Raw genomic sequence first — 20,943 nt, 5'->3', positions numbered from 1 at the left:
AATTGCTATATGTATCATATTTTCTGTGTTGCCAGGCTGGCAGACCCTCCAAACTAACAGAGCAGGTAGGGCCCTGCCTGGCGTTGGTTCTGAGCACATTTCAGAACCTTCTGAGGTAAAGACTGCCCGTTAGGCAGTCCAACAGTGCCCTAATGGTACCACAGGGGTCCCACCCCTCATGTTTGGTATCAGACTGCTGGGTACATCGAGGCAGATCTGGAAATATTAGTAAATCTGCCCTGACCTGTACGGTTCTGTGAGATAGAGCCCATATATGGGTAGATATGATTTCTAGCCCCAGTACAAGAGGAGGGCTCATCTCATCTTTGAAGGAGGTGTATAGCTCCCCGCCCTCACTCCCTCCTACTGAAGCAGGGGCATAAGAATGGCTGAGGACTAAAACTCAGTGTCCTCCACACTGAACCATCTTGCACTCATCAGATGCCAGCTTGAGGATATGCTGGCATCCACCTGGTCTGAACTCTGAACTCTGAACTCTGGACTTTGAAACCAAGGACTTTATGATTCTTCCCACAATAAGGACATCTTTCCAGAACTAAGTATTTTTCTCCCTTCTTTTATTTTTCATACTGGCTATTACTGTTTTCATAATTGTTGATTTTCATAATTGTCTGTATATATTAATTATTTATATTGCGTGAATAAACGGCTTTCTCCAAGTCATTCACTTTCCGCTACCCTGCTTATCAGCACACACAGAAATGATCCCGGGTCTCTGAAGATACGCTACTGTTTGTTTGTTGTTGGCTAGACAGAATATCGTGTGTTTAACCGTTTTATTCGCAGGATTAGTCAGTCAGTTAGTGGGCCCCACGGTCCCATAGTAACCGCGGTGGTGGCAGTTTACTCTGAACCAGTAGGTGACGTTGTAATCACCCGTGTCTCACAGGCTCCCTTCTGAGTTGTCTGCGGCTAATTCTTAACGGTTCCTGCGCATTGACTGCGACCAGAGTTCGCACGATCTGTGCGCTGGCACCGTTTAGAAGGCTAAGTGCGGTCAGCCACTGAGGGCTCCTGTGACACTGTCACTGACATGTCCTTAGTGCTGTCACTGACATGTCCTTAGTGCTGTCACTTGCACGTCCTTAGTGCTGTCACTGGCATGTCTTAGTGTTGTCACTGGCATGTCCTTAGTGCTGTCACTGACATGTCCTTAGTGCGGTCACTGGCATGTCCTTAGTGCGGTCACTGGCATGTCCTTAGTGCGGTCACTGGCATGTCCTTCTTAGTGCCGTCACTGGCATGTCCTTCTTAGTGCCGTCACTGGCATGTCCTTAGTGCCGTCACTGGCATGTCCTTCGTGCCGTCACTGGCATGTCCTCGTCAGTAATGTCAATGGCATGTTCTCGTCAATATCATTTAACTGGGAAACTGATTAATTTCTGTGTGGATGCTCTTACTTGTGTAGTTATGATGTTGTCAATTGTAGCTTCACAAACCTTGTATAATATAACTGTATTGATTTAGACTTAGTGGAACTTTATTGTAAGACTTTCATTTTCTTTATCTCCATGGAACAATAACCGTGTGTTAGCACAGTTGACAAAGTGTGTGTATGTACTGTAATGTGTAGAGGTAAGGTGTGTATTATAAGGAGATTCTCCCCAGAGCTACATATTTACTTGCTTGCATATAAATTGTCTCTTAGGATGCTGCAAGTCTTCCCTTGACAACCGTTTCCATAGCACAGCGCACAGACCTGTTCATTACTGCTTTGTAATAGGCAGTGTGACTTGCTTTCTCAGGATTCTCCTTTGCCTGATGCAGGCACAGCACACCAATCACAAAACAGAACAGGAACACCATGCAACCAACTGGAACAACTTACACTTGTGTGAAGAGACACCTTAGATGTTAACAAGAAAGGTCTGCAGATGGTCAGAAAACGTATCTCTTTCAAATACAAAGCAGAATTCAAAAGTACGTAGAAAGTCATTCTTAGCAAATAGACTACTAACGGAAACATGCAAATCTACAATGGTAGATTTGGAGCATGTTATCTGATTTGCCTTGATTATTGCTACTATGTGCTTGATACGATCTATAAATTAGAATATTAGTATAGACTAGTTCTCTTGTTTCTACTGAGATACAATGATAACCTCCGTGTACTGTGATATAATGCTAACCAGTTACTAGTGTATGCTATAACTACTACAGTGAATAGGACCTAGACAACCTTGATGCTAGGTAGCATTATCTGCCCCAACATGAAATATATACAGCCTAGGATAAGTGTGTCTTCACAATTTCACTTCCCTGATCATACAAAAATAAATAAAAGTTCAGCACTTTGTTGTATGACACATTAAAACACACTTAGCATGTCACCCACTCTAAAAGGTAACTATCATTCTCTACCCTTCAAAAGGATTCTGTATGTGAAATAAAGCTATTTAAAGGGCCAAACCTGATTGGCTGTAGCTGTTGCAGCGAAGGGCACGCTGGTGGCAGGTGTTGTTGCTGCAGACACAGTGGTGGGCGTAGCACCGTGCATCATGGGTACTTTCAGGCGGGAACCATGGAAGCGACATACAGGAGGGTGGAGGGTTAATGGTAACCATAGCAGCACATGGTGGATTGGAGGAGCGTGGTAGGCATCACAGCAGCAAGCCATGTGACATCACCATGAAGGTTACACCGGGAGCAGCATGCAATCACAGTGCAAAGCAAAGACAGCGTTATCAAAAGAAAAGAAAGGAAACAAAAAGGGAAACGCTAATTATAATTAAGGAAACTAAACATTTTAAACATAATACAGTCATAAGCACAGATATGGCGCGTCATTCCTTCCTTCCTTAACCAAGTCAGAAAGTCATCAATCTTAACATGAGCCTAGTGCGGAAATAGCCGTCTCTGCAGTCTACTCAAGCTGTAAATATGTACGATCAACAGTAATGAAGAGCCTAAGATAAATACATACTCTAAGTGGGGCCACAGATGGCCTAATCAAACGCCTAATGCAATGTCCAGCTTCCAGTCTTGACTTGACAGCCTAATGTGGTGCTTGAATGAGGATCAGGCTAAATGTGACTATCCTAAAGGGTGATAACGAGTACATCTAAATGTTGGAAAAGCATGTAGTCACATTGAGATACTACAGCTTGTTGGACAACGTGGCTCTTTTCCTTCTCTGATTGACCTCACATGCTACTTGAGTTCATTGTCCTTTGGCCACGGCACATAACTTGGAGGGTACTGGTAGGTTAAGAGAAAAGATATCTCATTGCCATTCATTCTTGATGAGGGGTATGCATTTCTGTAACTAGCCATCTTTTAACCTTGAAATCTACTCAATCATGTTACACAATATTTTGGTTTCTGACTTATGACAAAAAACAAATGTAATGTGATATGTGTCTATATTTATTATAGCAACAGATTTTAACTGAAATTTCTACAGTCTCAATGTTAATCTGTGTTGTTGGTAAGTCTGTCTCCTATACTACGATTACATATAGAAGCTGCTAGTTCCTGGGCTGTCATCCTCACTCTAGTAAAATATCGGTAATACATACCAATATTTTACTATAGCCACACAACACTATTCTCACACTGAACACTCCCACCACTGATGCCTAACCTTAAAGTGAACCTCCAGACTAAAAATCTACTCAGCAGCACTGAAAAGGCTTGGTGTTTCACAGTTTCACAGCATCAGAACTTTTTCTTACCAAACCCTGTTTTTTAGCTGCACAGAAGCTAAGCTCCTCCTCACCAAAGAAAACAGCCCGGTCATTTTTCCCCTGATGCTGTGCAAAGCATGATGGGATTTCTGATGTTGATGTTCTAGTTGCTTAGCAACTGGGAGGAGTTATCAGGACACAGGACAGTTGGAACTGTGTCTGATCCTCCCTGTCACCTCCTTTCAACCAAAAATATGGTTGCCCTCATGAAATCACAAACATTTGCCTGTTCTTTTAAAACAGGGTGTGTAAGAGATTATATTGCCCATCTATTTTAATTAACATAACTAATGTAACTTAATGGCAGTATGTTTGTTTAGGCTGAAGTTCCTCTTTAACCCACCCCCACGGCTAACCTTAACCACCCACCCTCCATGGCTAACCTTAACCACCCATTCCCACGACTAACCTTAACCACCCACGCCCACAGTTGATCTTAGCCACCCACCTCCCATGGCTAACCTTAACCCCCCACTAATAACCTTAATTTCCCCTATGCCTAACACTTGCCACCTACCACCACCACGGATAACCTTATGCGCCCCCTGCTGTCAGTTCCTGCATAAAAAAACCCTGCCATTTTTCAACCATAACCCTGCCATTTACCACCATGAGATAAACATTAAATGCTGGAGCCCAAATTTACCCTCAATGCCAGCCCCCAAACTTATGCCGCTAGCAGCCACCCAAATTTCCCATCACCTAGCAGACTATCCTTCACCTGAGACTGGTTTGTCAGGAATGTGAGCAGTGGTGCTTTACAGACGTATACAGTACTTGATCTCTAATTCAACCACTTTCAGCTGGACCAAAAGATAATAATCATATAATTATTGGGTTTTGGGTAGCCGAAGTTAATAGGGCAGTAGAAAAAGTAGCAGTGGTGTGCAAAGTGCTATGAACCAAGCTTTCAGTATAAGCAAAACAGCTAAAGATTTATTGTGATTGGTTGTCATTGTTGCTGCATTCCACAATATTCCATCTCAGATAAGCCTGTAAATGTTTATTTTTGTAACCTTATACTTCATCTCTATGTACCTTTTATATAAAGAAGAGAAGACCTCAGCTAAGATTCATGACAACTAATAAATCAGGGAATAAAGATATGGACTACCAAAATCTGCCATGCTAACTTGAGATAGAGCAGGAAGAGCTAAGCTCAGACTCAAGCTCAAATGTTCATATCAAGTGCATTTCATAATTTAACATTAGACAATATGAACCAAACTATTAAAAATAGTTTTTAAAATGTTGCACTTATTTATTTAAGGAATAGAGTTCTCCAACACCCTATAAATAACCAACTAACCTAAATAACTGATAATTACCGGTAGATTCAAATCATCCTACATCATTAGACTTGTTTGCAGACAGCTATACTATAAATACATCTAAACCACACAATGCATCTTAACGTTACAGAGAAAGTGATGGTGTGACCGCAAAGCTTCTAGAAGAAGGCTATTTTTTTGGTCAAAGGAAATTCCAGTAGGGATTAAGAAAAAAACTTTGAAATATATATTGGTCTGGAAAGGATTACAAAGCTATTCGTAAAACTGTTGGACTCCACTGAATAACAGTGTCAGTCACGATCTCCAAATGGAGATGGCTTGGAACACTGGTGAATGATCCCAGGAGTGACCAGCCTGCCAAACCTACTCCAGTGGCACAACAGTAACTCATCCAGAGAGTTGGAAAACATCCCAGAAGAACATTCAATGAACTAAAGGCTTCCCTATAATTAGCTATGGTCAATTTTCATGAGGGAGCATTTAGAAAAGCAGTAGTAGAGTATTAAGGGCGACTCTATATCTATTCACTCACTCAAATACATGGCTCACATTTCTAACCCAGACTTAAAGGAAGAAAAACAAATAAAAACACATAAGCCATTTCAAATAATGTGCTAGCAACACAATGCTTGTCAGAGGTTAGTGAGGAAGGGTAGTTTTGCTAATGAGCATTGAAGAGATTTAAAGAGAGCCCGAGGCGTCACAAGGATAAAAAAGGAAATACTTACCTAAGGAGAGGGAAGCCTCTGGACCCTCCAGAGACTTCCCATGCTGTCCTCTGGTCTCCCATGGTTCGCTTGGACCTTCCATAACATCTTCTGGCACAAGCACAGCTGTACTGCACCCGTGTGAGCATGAGCACGCCTGGGCAGTAGCATGGAGCTGTTTGTGCATAAGCAGCTCCAGCTTACTGCTCAGGCACAGCCATACTTGCCCAGGCACAATACCGCAGTGCTCGCGCCTGAAGAAGAGCACCGCTCCGATGTGATTACTGACAAGCCCTTGTTGGTAAGCTTCTTAGGGTCAGGGATGGGGACCAGAGGACAGCATGGGAAGCTTCTATAGGCTCCAGTGGCTTCCCTCTTCTTAGGCAAGTATTTTCTTTTTAACTTTGTGATGCCACAGATACACTTTAATTTTAATTTTAGCTGAATTATTAGCTCCACGGGGAGCGGAGTGTGGGAAAGGGTAAGGAAGACACACTGGAGACTTGAAGATAGGTGGGCTGGCAAAGAATGTATGTGATGGTGAGAGGGGACAATGTATGTTGAGTAGGACAGCTTGAGAAATGAGTGGTCAAGGTGTAATATGTTGGCGCTTTATAAATACAATAAATAAATAATAATAATAATAATTTATATGCTACGTGTTTATTATTTATTTTCTAACATTAAATTCTAACATTGTACGGCTAGCAATAGGAAAGCTTCTTAATCTTCTCACAACCATATCACGCCAATGCGGTGGCTCCCCCAGGACCGCCTAACGGCAATTTTTTAAGTCCTGGGGGCGTGTTTTGCTGCGGATCGCACGTGCCGATGCTCCACTCAGTCATCAGTCTCCTAGCTGTGATTGCCGCTAGGAGACTGTTAGACAACAAAACCACCGTCTATTTACATGGTACAGCGCTGCGATCTACGGCAGCGTTGCACTGGGGACAGCCGTATCACTCGGCTGTCCCCTGGAGAGGCTTAGAAAGTGATTGGCTCTCATAGGCTGATGTCTATGAGAGCCAATCACTGTGATTGGCTGGTGGGGGGAGAGATTGGGTAAAAAAAAAAAAAAAAGAATGATCAATAAAAAAATAACCACTGCCTGCAGCAGCGATCAGAGCCCACCAATAGAAATCTCTGTTGGTGGGCAGAAAGTGGGGGATTAATTTTTGTGCACGTAGGTGTGACTCTGCAGCAAGCCATTAAAGCTGCAGAGCCCTAATTTGTAAAAAAAAAATAGCCTGGTCACTAGGGAAGGGAAAAGCCTGTGGTCCTTAAGAGGTTAACAGATTTGAAGTTAAGGTAGTCATACACAATAAAACCAAAATGTTTTGATTTGTATGGGCCAACAGTGGGACAACAATGATCCATTATGTCTGGCTTAAAACAAATATAGCAGCACCAGAACACCATATCAGCAGTCCAAAGTGGGGGCTGTGGAGTAATGGAACGGAAAGGCTTTGCCTTCATCCCCCAAAGGAATTTTTAAGGATTGTCAATTCATCTTTCAATGAGTTGAAGCCTAAGATTGAGCTATCTACCAGCAGGGCCAGATTTCAGGAAAGGCTACAAAGGCCCAGGCCTTCTATGGCTGCAGCCCAAGGGGGCACCTGAGCATGAAGAAGGATTAGCTACATATGAAAGAGAAGGCAGCAAATAGGTAGCAACACACGAAAAAGGGAAGCTGATGCCCAAAGGAAAGGGCTGTACATGAGAGAGGGGCTCCAGCACATGAATGTTACACATGGAAGAGGGGGCTACAGGTGGAATGGGAGGGGCACTGATACACATGGAAAGGGAGCCCGAACATACTTGGCCTAGGGGCAGAAAAAGTATAAATCCAGTTTTGTCTACCAGGGCAATGACCCAAAACACAAAATGAAATCTTCATCCAAATAGCCTAAGAAAACTAAAATTAAAGTTAATACGAGTTTGGACTTGAACCAAATACAGAGGTTGTGACAAGTCCTAAAATTGTAGAAATTATCCAAAAGACCATTATACAATTACAGGTGTTGGATAACTCTATACCCTATTACCTTTAACTTGTTTATTTAGATTTTCTCTATTGGATATTAGCTTTAGAGCTCAAGCTATTCAGGGGGCAATAAAATCTGCCACTGCCGAGATCACAAAGGGTGCTAATACTATTTCACACCACTATGTACCAATGCCAGTGTAGAATGCAGAATCTGCATAAAAACTTTCCCAAGCTGCAATTATAGCTCTTGTGTCATCAAAATATTCCCATAGGCAACCCTGGCATTAACAGCAACTCTTACGCTTCACTAAGCGTTCTTTAGAGATCACGCAAAGGTTTTGAGGTATGGAAGTTTTTTGAAATTAGAGATCGCAAAGCAAATTGCATGGTGCCGCCTCTATGTGCTTTGCATGAGCTTCCATTCATGTAACCTGATCACAAATGCAGAAAAACTGCAGAAGGCACTACATTAGCAGTTAGGTTAAAAACAGAGTATAGAATGGCCCTAAGTGTGGATTATACTGTGCATTGCACTGTTGTGGCTCATGTACAGTATACTGGCACTAGTGGCAGGCAGCATAGCCAGGCCTCGTGTATTCTGGCCTTCAACTAAACTAAACCGAGCAGGGATCACTACTAGGATTCATTGGCTCAAAAGAAACATAATGCCTACCTACATTAGTGCATAATCTAGATGCATTGTCCGCTTCAGTTAAGCCGTTATTTTAATGAAAAGTAAAGACTTCATGGTAAAAGTGTTAATTTGGGTCTGCTTAGCAATTTAAGAAGCTCTTTGTTTTCAAAGCTTGTCTTTTTCTGTTTTAACTCATAAGCAGCTTCAATAGCGTTATCTTGTTTGAGATAAGTGCACTGCCTTTGACCTCAGCCGGCAGAGCTTGTACTGTAAATTCTTGGAATGATTTGATGTCTCTCTGCTAGCAGAATATGGAAACTGAGAGCAGAAGTCCTCTGTAATTGTCTCACACTGCCCCCTAGTGACAAGAGGACATAAATACACAGCAGTACTAATTAGAAGCAAGGAAATGTAACAAATAGGGAATAAAAAGTGCTAAAATTGGACTGGAGCACTTGCAAGGCTCTAAATAAACTGGCTGCTAAAGGGTTAATAGATAAGGGCTCTGTAAATATGTTGCATACCTAATGCACAGTGATTCTAAAATGAAAGCTGTGATTTATGTACTGCTCTTGTTGAAGAACTATCAGTGTGGGGCCAAGAGAAGTGGGCTGCGTTGGTATGTTTAGTTGCATGACTGGTATTCCTAAAAAGGGCTATGACCTCATCAGAGTAGGTGTCTATGAAAGTAGATGTACGGAATGCTTTCCTGTGACATGGTGCATATACATTGCTGCTATGGGAATGGCATGTAGAGCTGTCACTGATTGCCTCTTACCTGTGGGGATAAATGCAGTTTGCTGTAACTGCATATTTGCTAGAGCCTGTTGGTAGTGGAAAACACTGGGGTTAAACAGCGCTGTGGCCCCATTGCTTTTTTCAAGTGCTGGCCTCTTTGGTAAAGGTTGAAGTGCTCCAGGCTGCAGCGCCTGTGAACGAGGAAGGAATTCATCACAAATCAGAGACCAAGCTTGGAAACATCCCACAAGTGGAATACAAGGGCTGACATATTTAAAATCACCTGCAACTGTATTATTTTTCAAAAAAACAGAAAGTAGAATCATCTGAGGGCTATAACCAAAGTAATTAAAACAAAAATCACAGACACATCGGAGGAGTAAAGCTAAGAAATGAACAAGAATAAGAAGACATAAGCACATCTGGACAGCTGATTGGTAAGATTGATATGCAACAAGTCATTGTGGGCAACAGGATATTGTTACAACAAGCTTAGTGGCGGAATAAGCGTCTGTCAGCCTTTACTGAACCACTAAAATTAATTTTGTCTACAGGAACAAAAAAAAAATATTTTAGTATCGTGCCTAAAAAGAACCTCCTTATAATAGTAACATGTGCCTAGACTACCATAGTTCCTGCTCATATGCATTATATATGGTATGTGCCTAGGAATGTACCATCCTGATGCATTGAAAGACTAAATTGGAAGACGTTTCAATTTGAAGTAGAGGAAAATTCCGTTTTACCTAATTTCCCTTCTACATTTTTTTTTAAATCAGTTTTTACTGTAGTAATATTTTGGCGATCTGCGGAGATTCTGCTGAATATGGCACTGAAGCTAAAATATAGGCATGGCTTAAAAAGTACAAAATAAAGGCAGAGTAAGGGCTCAGCCACACTATGAGCGCTTTTCTGAGCGCTTTGTAATTGATTAGCACTTTCTGAGCGCTTTTTAAAAATCGCTACCTTCACTTTCATCAAAATAGCTGTAAAAATCTCAGTGATTTTTCGCGTACGCGATCACATCGATTTTTATCGCACTTTTAATAAACGTGAATGGGAGTGATTTTTAAAAAGCGCTCAGAAAGCGATAATCACAAGCACGCAGAAAAGCGCATATATTCCCACTTTTGTGATTGCACTGCGTTTTCCCGCATGCGAATTTGGATGCGGAATCACAATAGGCTGCTTCTGAATCTCAGGCAGGGAAATGAAATGGTGCATGCTGCATTTTTCATACATCGCATCCAAATTCCCATAGCTGTGCATGGCTATTGGGCCCTAAGGCTACACTCACAGTGGAAGCTGTGTTGCATTCACTGTAAAAACCAGAAATGCAAAAGTCGCACCATGTGTTTTGCCACGTTTAGGTTCCATACAGTGAAGCATACAGTCAATGAAAAGTATGCTTCACTGCCTCTGTTAATGCATATGTTATGTTGTAATGCATTGCATGCAGTGCATTGGGATACTGTAGTGATTGGATCCGCATGCACTGTGAACATTGCATAAACTTACTATTGCAGTGTGACTTTCTGCATTAAGATGCCCACATAAAGTCGCAACACACCACTGTGAATATAGCCTTAGTGTTAAGCATGCTGCTTGTAAAGAAGAAAAAAAAAAAAAAAGAAGAGGTAGAGGTAGGGTAATACACTGAAGTCACTCACTGTATTCAGCCACGGTTAAAAACACCCATGTGATATGAGAAAACCCAAAGACGATTTTTTTACAGACAAAAAGTAGGATTTGGGTGATTCTATCAGATACAGAAGAGAATGAGAATACCCAGGTTTGTGTAATGTATTTATTATTAGTGTAAATATGTATGTCAGCAGTGCATGCATTATCAGTGTAGCACATGCTTAGCATTCCTTACACATTCAGCAGCCAAGATAGGTAACTAAATAGCAGCCCTCTTTGCCCAATGCATTATTCTGCATCTGCAGCTACAGAAGTACCATAGGGACAGAAGGGTCTCTGGGAATGGGGGCCTGGGGTAGATATCGGATATGCCATAAGGGCTAATACAGTGGCGTACCTAAGGAGCTATGGGCCCCGATGCAAGTTTTACATTGGGGCCCCCCAAGCACTCTATATATAACAATTGATTTGGCGCACCAAAACCTGCCAATGGCAACCACAGTGTCAGAGGTGCAAGAAGGGAATGGGGAACAGTTTGTTAATGATTACCACTATAAAAAGTATCTATAGAAGTGATTACTATGAGCACAGGACCAATAGAGAGCTAATACTGTAGTTGAGGGAGGGCCCTTCGGGGCCCCTCAAGCCCAAGGGCCCTGATGCGGTCGCTACCTCTGCACCCCCTATTGCTACGCCCCTGGGCTAATACAGTTCTGATTACACTGCTTTAAAAAGGTCTTTGAAATTAATGGAATGTCTCCCTTTGGAACTGGAGAGATGGTTTCTGTACATAGCACCATATTCTACTGAGAGACTAAAGCAGTCCATTATATTTTGTACTTTTATCTGGCTCCCACACGGAAGCAGGAGCACCTTAGTATTAAAGGTTGATACTGATTGACAGGTGCTTTCTCAGGAAGTTGGCCTTTGACCACAAAATATGTAAGGCTGTGTCCAGTGACCACTTGTAGCTGGCAGCAATACAAAGTTCTGAACTTAGTTTATACTCCTCTGGCCCACCTACGTGAAAAAAGGCCTTCGGGAAATTTGGACACCTAGAAAACGCGATAGTAGAATGTCAGTAAATTTACAGATATTCTACTATAACAGTGTAAATGATGATTGTAAAATATCGGTATTAAGTACCGATATATTTTACTACAGTTAATCCTACGCCTATTCTCACACTGAACCCTCCCAGTACCGATGCCTAACCTTAAAACTTACCCCGCCGCCTAAGCTTAACCCCCCAACCCCCATGCCTAACAAAGAAAGGAGAGGAACAGTGTAGTGAGGACTAAATTATATTGAAGGGTATACTGTGAGGGAACACTCTAGTATGTGGAAACACAATGAGGGGATACTGTAGAGAGTGGGGACACTATGAAGGTACACTATAGTGAGTGAGGACACCATGAACGGCGTGGTGGTATTCTACGAAGAAAGGATTCTATGGGAGGAGCAATGTGGTGAACAGTAGCACAGCATAACTATAATTCACGCACCTTGTATAAGGTCCTTCCCAAAATATGTTGGTAGTGACCACACCCAGCTTTTGCCACACCATGTATAGTGCACTGTATAGTTTCTGTATCTGGTTTCATTGTGGCAGGGAATGAGGACCCAATGGGATTCACTGTAGTGCTGCTTTGGACAATAAATACTGGTGGCACATATGTATGGTCACGTACTATGCAATTTTACACCTTGTTTCATTGTTTTGTCACCCACCACAGGTGCCCTTTAAAATTGCTTTCTGGCTCTGAGATTGGACTGACCATATCCTGCATTCTTGAAAAAGTACGCCCAACTCTGCAATTATATAGCTATTTGTGGCATACGAGAGCTTTTAGAAATGTGTTCTAACTTTTATTACAGCTCCGTAGGAAGAAAAAAATCTGGAACTCAGAATAACACATCATCCGGAGACCAGTTAGCAGGAGAAGTTCAAGAGCGTAAATTCAACGCAGCAGAAGTAAAGTAATTGGCACAGATCATCAAGGCATACGGAAAATATTACTGATGAAGTGGAGGCCATCAGGAATGACAATGGTTGCCCTTGTTCAGGGAGACATTCTAGAAACTGAGGGGGCTGACATCTTGCGTCATATTGCTATTTACAATCTAATGCCTGGCTCTTCTGGGCTGCTTTTCACAAACATGCTTAATGGAAACACAAAATAAAGGCAGGAGTAGGAGGAAGATACTGTGTTAGTTGAATGAGATTTTGACCTTGGGAAACGATGGAAGCAAAACATGAAATATTTTGACTCTACAGCTTAAGTAATTTTCTGCTGGGTTTTACTCACAACAAAGGAGGCCTTTTAAGAAGAAATGTGTTATATATTATGGCCTCTAAAAGTATTGTTTTGGTTGTCAGGGACAACAGCCAACCAACATGTATAAATAGTGTCCGATGAAGTTCCTCAATTAGCACTAGAGTTTGTCACCAGACAATTCTTATGGGTTTCAAGGTGGTACAAATTTCATATGATTTGAGGGGGGAGGAGGGGGGGGGGGTTGAAGCAGTGGCAATGTCCAAATTTCTGCTCCCTAGCGTCTTGTATGAGCTCCCTCCAATGGGCAGCATCACCCATTTTATGAAATCAGTTCACAAAGGGTAGGATTAGTAGTGTAGTAAGCCGTATGCGGCATAGGTACCTACTCTTGTGTTGGGCTAATTGCAGTGATACAGTTCTCACTGGGTTGTGATACAGTTCTCACAGTTGACCGATCACTCGCCGAGAGCATTGTTCTCTCCACTCACCTCATTGTTGCATGAAGTCACTCACACGCAGCTCTGTCATCCCTCCACCCCCACCCACCCTACATAGCAACAGAACGTGTCACTAGCCTGCAGCCTAGTGATGTGCCTGTACAGTGTTGGCCCCACCTGAGGGATTGGGAAACTGTCCTTCACTTTCCACATACTATCATCTGGTATTATCTTGGTAAACAGGGTAAACTTCTGTGTTTTAGGGTCCTTTCACACTATGCACATTGCATTGCGATTGGATGGTGCTAAAAAGTCACATAGCACCTTAGACATGTAATGTGACTATACAGTGAAGCATGCAGTACAGTAAAACCATGCTTCACTGCCACTGTAAATTAACATGTCCGGTACACGGACAGCATGCTGTGCATTACTCTGATGGGACCCGCCGCACCGCACCAAATGCAAACTTACCATAAAAATATCATTGCATCAGGTCAGAATGTGGTGATATTGTATGTTGCGATGGGGCACAATGGATTCAGTGTGAAAGCACCCTTAAGTCTTGTTCTTCTAAGGGTTTTTTTTTCCCTTCTCCAGAATCAACTGGGATATGTGAGGTTACAGAACAGAAATGTACCTATTTTTTAAATTATTCATTTCTCTTAACTGCTGGTTGAACTTGATCGAAGGATGTCTTTTTTCAACCAAACTAACACCTTACCAATAAATAATCCAAATTGGTGGTTTGCAGCTACCTTCATTTGAATGGAATCAGGGTCCTTTAACACTATGCACATTGTGTTGCGATAAGATGGTACGGAAAAGTCGCATTAGACATGCAAGGCAGCATTTGCAAAAAAAAGCATACAATGCAATGAAAGCAGTGGCGTAGCTAGGGAGCTATGGGCCCCGTGCAAGTTTTACATGGGGCCCCCCAAGCACTGTATACATAATTTATACAGCGCACCAAAACCTGCCAAGGACAACCACAGTGTCAGAGGTGCAAGAGGGGGATTGGGAACAGTGTGTTAAGGATTACTACTATTCAAAGCACCTATAGAAGTAATTATTACAAGCACAGGACCAATAGAGAGCTAATACTGTGAGGGTGGATCCTTCGGGGCCCCTCTCTGGCCCGAAGGCCCCGATGCGGTCGCTACTTCTGCACCCCCTATTGCTATGCCACTGAATGAAAGTATGCATCACTGCTGCTATAAATGCGCACATTGGCAGGTAAATGCCCAGGATGATGTGCATTACACGGACGGGAAACGCTGCGTGAATGTACCAAAGAACTGGGAAACCCACAGTTTCCTGTCTGTGAACCTTGTTGCATTGTGGGAAAAGGCAACTTTTTCCAACTGCCAAGCAACCAGAATCTCCCTCTGTGCGTATGTGATAGGCTAAAGGGTTCTTTTTTATCTATGAAAAAACCCAGTCTTTGAGCCTATCACAATATTATTGGGTGTGCTTATACATAATAGGAGCTGTGTAGTTTTTTTCTTGTCTGCCAGCAGTAAAGCTGATTATGTGCAGTCTGATTGTGGATCAAATAATATGAACACATTACCTGGAGAAAATCAATAATTTCTTGATCTCCCTTCTATTTTTTAACTTCTCTCTTAGCAACATATTGATTTATTTTTTCCTCCTTTTCGCTAAAGTTTCTCTTTAAAGGGACACTTAAGCCAGAAAAAAAAATGAATTTTACTCACCTGGGGCTTCTACCAGCCCCCTGCAGCAGTCCTGTGCCCTCGCAGCCACTCACTAATCCTCTGGTCCCCCGCTGCCGGCTAGTTTCGTTTTTGCCGACGGGCCCGTCAGGACTGGCCACGCGTAGCTTTTTCCACATTCCCGACTGTAATTAGCGCTATTGCGGGCTGCAATGCGTACAAAAATACGCGTTGCCGCATATCTATGCGTTCGTAATGCGGCAACTCGTATTTTATGCGTTGCGGCCCGCAATAGAAAAAGCTACGCGTGGCCAGTCCTGACGGGCCTGTCGGCAAAAACGAAACTAGCTGGCAGCGGGGGACCAGAGGATTAGTGAGTGGCTGCGAGGGCACAGGACTGCTGCAGGGGGCTGGTAGAAGCCCCAGGTGAGTAAAACTCATTTTTTTTTTCTGACTTAAGGTTCAGTTTAGCACCTGCTGGTGTAACTGGTGTAACAATGTACCCAATGTGAATAATGTATCTTTATGTGACCCCACTATGGCTGCAGTATCAAATACAACAAATGAGTCAAATAAGTTTGTATTTATCCAGGTTATATAAAATCTAGTGTAAGAAGTCGAATTCATCTGACAAGTACTAAAAAAGACCAGAATCTGACTTCCTTTAGAATATGACAAAATAATTGTTCTGATTCAACTTGTTCTGTTTTCAAAACACTTCTAAAAACAATAATAAATTAACACATCATTATTGTTTTGGGTTCGCCTGTTGTCTGAATTATTTGTAACAGAAACCATCCTGTGGCCCACAATGCAATTTGTTATTCATTATTACACTTCTGTGCTGAACATGTTCAAGTGTCATGAATTGCAGTTATACATATGGATCCATTCCTGGATCACTGGTTTGCAATGCAATTTTTTTTTTTTAATGGTTTGCTTTCTTGGTTTATACAGATGCACTAAAGTAACTGGTTAAAGGGAATTGTATGAGTAATGCAGCTAAGAAATAGAACATTAAAAGCACAGATATGAGTCTTATATTGTTTCCAGTACAGGAAGAGTTAAAAAAAACACTTCAGTTATCTATGCAAAAGAGCTTCTCTGAGCTTTCTGACCCACCTTGGGTCGGAGACAGTCCTATTTTCTGAAGCATTTATACATCAAAGAAAGAAAGTGAAAAACAGCTTCTGATAAGGTTTTACTGCAGGGGAGTTCACAGGGTCATTAGTTCTGCTGTGTTTCATAGTTTTAAAATACAGCGTGTTGTTTGTAAACTGCAAATATGACAGAATGATCCAATACTATAAAAAAAACTGATATATATATATTTATACATGAAATGTTGCTGCTAATGTTCTAATAATTATCTGGACTACACATACAATTCATTATATGTTTGTTTTTTCATTTATTTATTTATTTATTTATTTTTGCCTCATTGTCACTTTAAAAAAAATGGCATCAAAATAGAGCGTTGCCAGATACAGTAACAGTCAAAAATAATGAATGGCAGAAAGCAATGAATCTACCTATTAGATTAGCAAAGCTTCAGCTCTGAGACTGCGTATTGCACTTCTGCAGAAATGATATCTTTCAGCAGCTACGTGTGTTCAGGAACACTTCAGCAGCCCAAAGAACAAACCCGCTTGTGGCCACTTGCTACATGAAAAGCACACAGTGATTAGCGATAAATGACTTATGTTTCACACACAAAGGGATGCACTTCAAAAGGAGGAGAAGAGGGAGAAGTTGTTGGCAGGAGTACAAGGTGAAAATCTGGTTTGCAGCTCAATGATGTAAAATAGATGTTTGTGATAGCGTTGCTTTGAATATGCTTGTAGATCTGGAGCAAGTAATGCTCGTCAGACTACAAAGCAGGCCTTTCTTTTTCAATTTTGAAGGTGTTCGGGAATTTTGCAAAATAAAGCCATAAATGTAAAGGAAACCTGAACTGAGGAATATGGAGGGTGTGATTGGTGACTCCCTCTCCCATGCAAACTGCCAGCAAGGGGCCTATTTATAACAGAGTGAAGGACAAAACAAATGTATTTTGACATTCCACTTTCTGAAATGATCATCACTTTTAAGGCCATTTTTATAAATGAAAGATGAGATTCATTTCAGTAGTGATTCATAGTTTGATAATTTTGATGTTTCTCTGCAATTAAATGATGCTTGGATGCTTTCCTTGCATTGAAGGACATCCATGGCTATAATTACTTATTAGGTTATTCCCAGCAGAGTGGAGAATGGAGTTGGTAAGGAAATTTTAAAGGGAACTAAGCACTCCTTTTTTCTGCAGTTTGTCCTGGTTTCTAATAGTTATAGGAGCTGCCCATCCTGATCTACTGATAGACTATCAACTGGTAGGGTCTAATGGGAAGGGTTATTCGGGTCCACCCCTTCCTCGTTTAGAAAGCAATAAAATTGGTGCCAGCCGCCAGGGCTCTTGATTCCCTGATGAAGCTAGATTGCGAAACCGGCCGGAAAGAAGACAGGCGGCACCTTTAGTGTCTTATTGGCTGTGGACCAGCTTACACACGCAAGTTTTTATTAGGGGTTCCCAGTTCCTGGGCCCCGTATGTAAGTCTTTATTTTTATCTTGTTTTTACGGTCTATACCGATTGTTTTTACAATAAATGGTTTACACTTAGAGTTGCCGTTTTTTGTTGTGTTTATATATTGGCCTTCCTGGATACCATACCATATATCGGAGTGAGGGAGTGGTGGAAGTTTGGATCCATATCTGCTCGAGGTTCGTTAGGCTTACCACTGAATGCGAGACATACAACCTTATAATGTGGGTTGTTGGCAGCTGGTAAGCCCCTCTTACTCTTTTCTGGTGATGGTTGGCCACGAGACCATGTGAGGTTGGAATATCACCGTGGTGAAGTTTTATTGACTGTATTTATTCCTCTTTGATCTGCGCTGACTTCTTAATACTAATTTTGTGGACTTTGGATGTTGTTCATTCTCGGCAGCGATCATATGTTCTATTTCCTTGGTGCTGATAAACTGTTTGCTTGTAAAAAAAATAGTGCTATTTCAGCAGAAATTAGCATATTTTTTTCAGCAGTCAGGTAAATGCCATCTTTCTGAATAGGCCATAAATATTGTCTGAATCATAACTGGGATTTCTTTTAATAGGATATATCCATGGTAGCCTCCATATTACCCTATGTTCAGATTTCCTTCAAAGTTAAGCAATCAAAACCTGTTTTGTTTTTTTTCTTTGGCTTCCATAGAGAAAAGTGTGAACTTCTGTTTTGTTTTGTCTTTTTACCTAATTTTCCTACTGAAGAGGACAGGTAAACATAAAATGAGAACACAAACACCAACAAAACATTATAGACGTTCTAATCTTGCCCTCGTTGTATTGAAAATTAAAGTAAAAAAAAAAATCAGCTTGTGGTTTCCTTTAAGCCACACCCACCACTTCAAAAATACACCGAATCCTATAAAAGAGCCAATTTACTCTTCTATTTCCCACTACTATACTAACCATATGCACCTTTTAAATTGCTACATTTATCAGATGAAGAAATGATGCATGCCACAGCCCCTTTAAAAGGAACCTGAGGTGAGAGACCTATGGAGGCTCCCATATTTCAGTTGCCTGGCAGTCCTGCTGATCTTTCCAGTCAGTAGTGTCTGAATCACACACCTGAAACAAGCATGCAGCTCATCCAGCCTTCAGTCAGAGGACCTGATCTGCATGCTTGTTCAGGGTTTATGGCTGAAAGTATTAGAGGAAGAGGATCAGCAGCACAGCCAGGCAATGTGCATTGTTTAAAAGGAAATAAATATGTCAGCCTTGTTTTGGGTTCTCTTTAAGCTAGAAGTAATATTCATCTATCACATTGGCTGCAAACCAGAAGACATCAATGAATATATGAGAACAAGTATTTATGTTGGTAACTTGTAAGTTAACAGGAATCCATGCACTTGTCAATGGCATTTATTGATGGTTACATGCAAAGCAAGAAGGTCAAAGGTCCAAGTACCAGGTCAAGGGTGGCCTTGCGGGGTCGCTTCAGTGATGTAACAGCTGGCTGAGTCTTAATTAGCAGGCAGGGAGCACATGATGGCAATGGGCCAATAGTGATCAAGCACAACAACAAAAAAACAGCAAGCAGAGGTGCGTCATAAGAAGAGCGACATTGTGGACAGATGAAAAGAAAAAAAGAATGCATTATACAATTTATTAAACACTAAGCATGCGCCGAATGGTGACTACTGTTAATGCAATACATTCAAACAAAGCAAACTTTATTTCATTTCTTGGAAAGCAGCAACTGCTAAGGTGTTTTGTGTTTTTTGCTTTTATATGACCTTATATCGTAAAATAGCAGTAAAAGGAATTATTACATGTGCAATAGGCCATTTTGCACTGTTCATATTTATAAATCAATATGGTCACCTGGTATGCCTTGGTCAGTCCAGCTATAAACAACACAGCAGAGTTGACCATTCCATAATTCTTTTATAGTATCTGACTCTCAGAGGTCAGTAGGTTATATTGATAGCATAAATATGACTCTAATAAAGAATGGTTGCTGCTTTAGTAAAAGCAAAAAGCAGAAGACACTGATAAATCATTCAAAGTGCAGGAAATTGTTTAACATGTGAATAAATGGAACATAATATATAATGCATGTCAAATATTATCTAACTCTTTACAGATATAAGTTTGGAATGGATAACACAATTAGTTTTTGTTTTCTTTATAATGTCAATATGCAAGCCCAGTTCACATTGGCACTAAAAAACGTCCCATTAGCTTATCGTAATGGAATGGATCTGAACAGATGCTAACGGTTCCAATGTTTACCCTTTGGATCCATTCAATGATCTGCTGGACAGACCGCAAGTTTGGATCTGCAGTAATGTTTCTGGATTGACGGACGTGTCGCATTGACCACGCGCTAACGGAACGGAACACCGGAGATGGAAAACTGATGTCTTTAAAAACTAATCCATTCCGCGGATCGGTTTTTACACAGATCAGTTTTACATCCGTACCAGTGTGAACCGGCCCTAACACACATAATGCTAGCATGAATATTGACAACTTGCCATGGAGCTTCTGTTTGTTACCCAATAATGGGGCACATCTTGCTACTTAGGAGCTACCTAATAATGGGCAACATCTGCCTACCTATACGGGGGACTGCCTAATAATGGGCAACATCTGGCTACCTAGGGGCTACCTAAAAATAGGACAAATCTGGCTACCTATGTGGGGCTGCCTAATAATGGGGCACATCTGGCTACCTATGAAGGCTACCTAAAAATGTGATACATCTGACTACTTATACGGGGGACTGCCTAATAATGGGAAACATCTGGCTATCTATATGGGGGCTGCCTAATAATGGGGCATATCTGGCTACCTATATTGGGGTAAGTAGTTATAAGCTGTGTGGATCTATTTTGCCCCATGGAAAATACTTGTACAGTCCCTGCTAAAGCAAGAAGTTTTGAATATTCCCCACTAAAGCTACTTGTGCTTTTGATTTCCTTCAGCAACATTCGATGGTATTTGGTGAAAAACTACCGTGTACGGATACCAAGATGTCATTGATCTCTCCCCTAACAACAGATTGGAATTGGACCAAGCAAATGCCATAGCAGCTGATTTTGATTGGTTCACTTTCAATCTGCAAACTTATTCACCATCTGTATATAAACTATAACCACCTTCCTATCACTAAAATCTACCTGCCTGTGATTATAAACTATAGTATTTATCACATTTTTTTATCAACATAATGTCCTTGTGATTTGTATTATCTACTTGTTGCTAATAATATCGGTCTATATTTGGTAAATTCTATAT

General features: G+C 41.3%; 1 protein-coding gene and 1 long non-coding RNA gene across 8 annotated transcripts in view; one reads left to right on the top strand and one right to left on the bottom strand.

Annotated features, from left to right (window-relative positions):
- The window catches only part of MBNL3 (muscleblind like splicing regulator 3), a 239,377-nt gene that overhangs the window by 19,665 nt on the left and 198,769 nt on the right, over nucleotides 1-20,943 (bottom strand). For 4 of the 6 annotated variants that reach the window (XM_068250940.1, XM_068250943.1, XM_068250938.1 and 1 more), the window contains exons 6-8: nucleotides 19,109-19,162; nucleotides 9,106-9,256; nucleotides 2,432-2,526 (exon numbers count right to left, since the gene is read on the bottom strand). In XM_068250940.1, coding sequence (XP_068107041.1) covers nucleotides 2,432-2,526; nucleotides 9,106-9,256; nucleotides 19,109-19,162 — 300 coding nt within the window. The remainder of the gene's footprint in view (nucleotides 1-2,431; nucleotides 2,527-9,105; nucleotides 9,257-19,108; nucleotides 19,163-20,943) is intronic. The other 2 variants (XM_068250941.1, XM_068250942.1) reach the window with 2 other exon arrangements.
- LOC137529049 (uncharacterized) lies at nucleotides 1,743-12,903 on the top strand. 2 transcript variants are annotated; one of them, XR_011023565.1, is made up of 3 exons: nucleotides 1,743-1,941; nucleotides 12,446-12,509; nucleotides 12,588-12,903. It is a non-coding gene; the product is annotated as an uncharacterized lncRNA (long non-coding RNA). The 2 variants fall into 2 exon arrangements; XR_011023566.1 differs by lacking the exon at nucleotides 1,743-1,941 and adding an exon at nucleotides 3,423-3,448.

This window comes from Hyperolius riggenbachi, chromosome 8 (assembly GCF_040937935.1).
Source record: "Hyperolius riggenbachi isolate aHypRig1 chromosome 8, aHypRig1.pri, whole genome shotgun sequence".
Taxonomy (NCBI): Eukaryota; Metazoa; Chordata; class Amphibia; order Anura; family Hyperoliidae; genus Hyperolius; species Hyperolius riggenbachi.
This window is presented reverse-complemented; position numbering and strand designations above follow the sequence as displayed.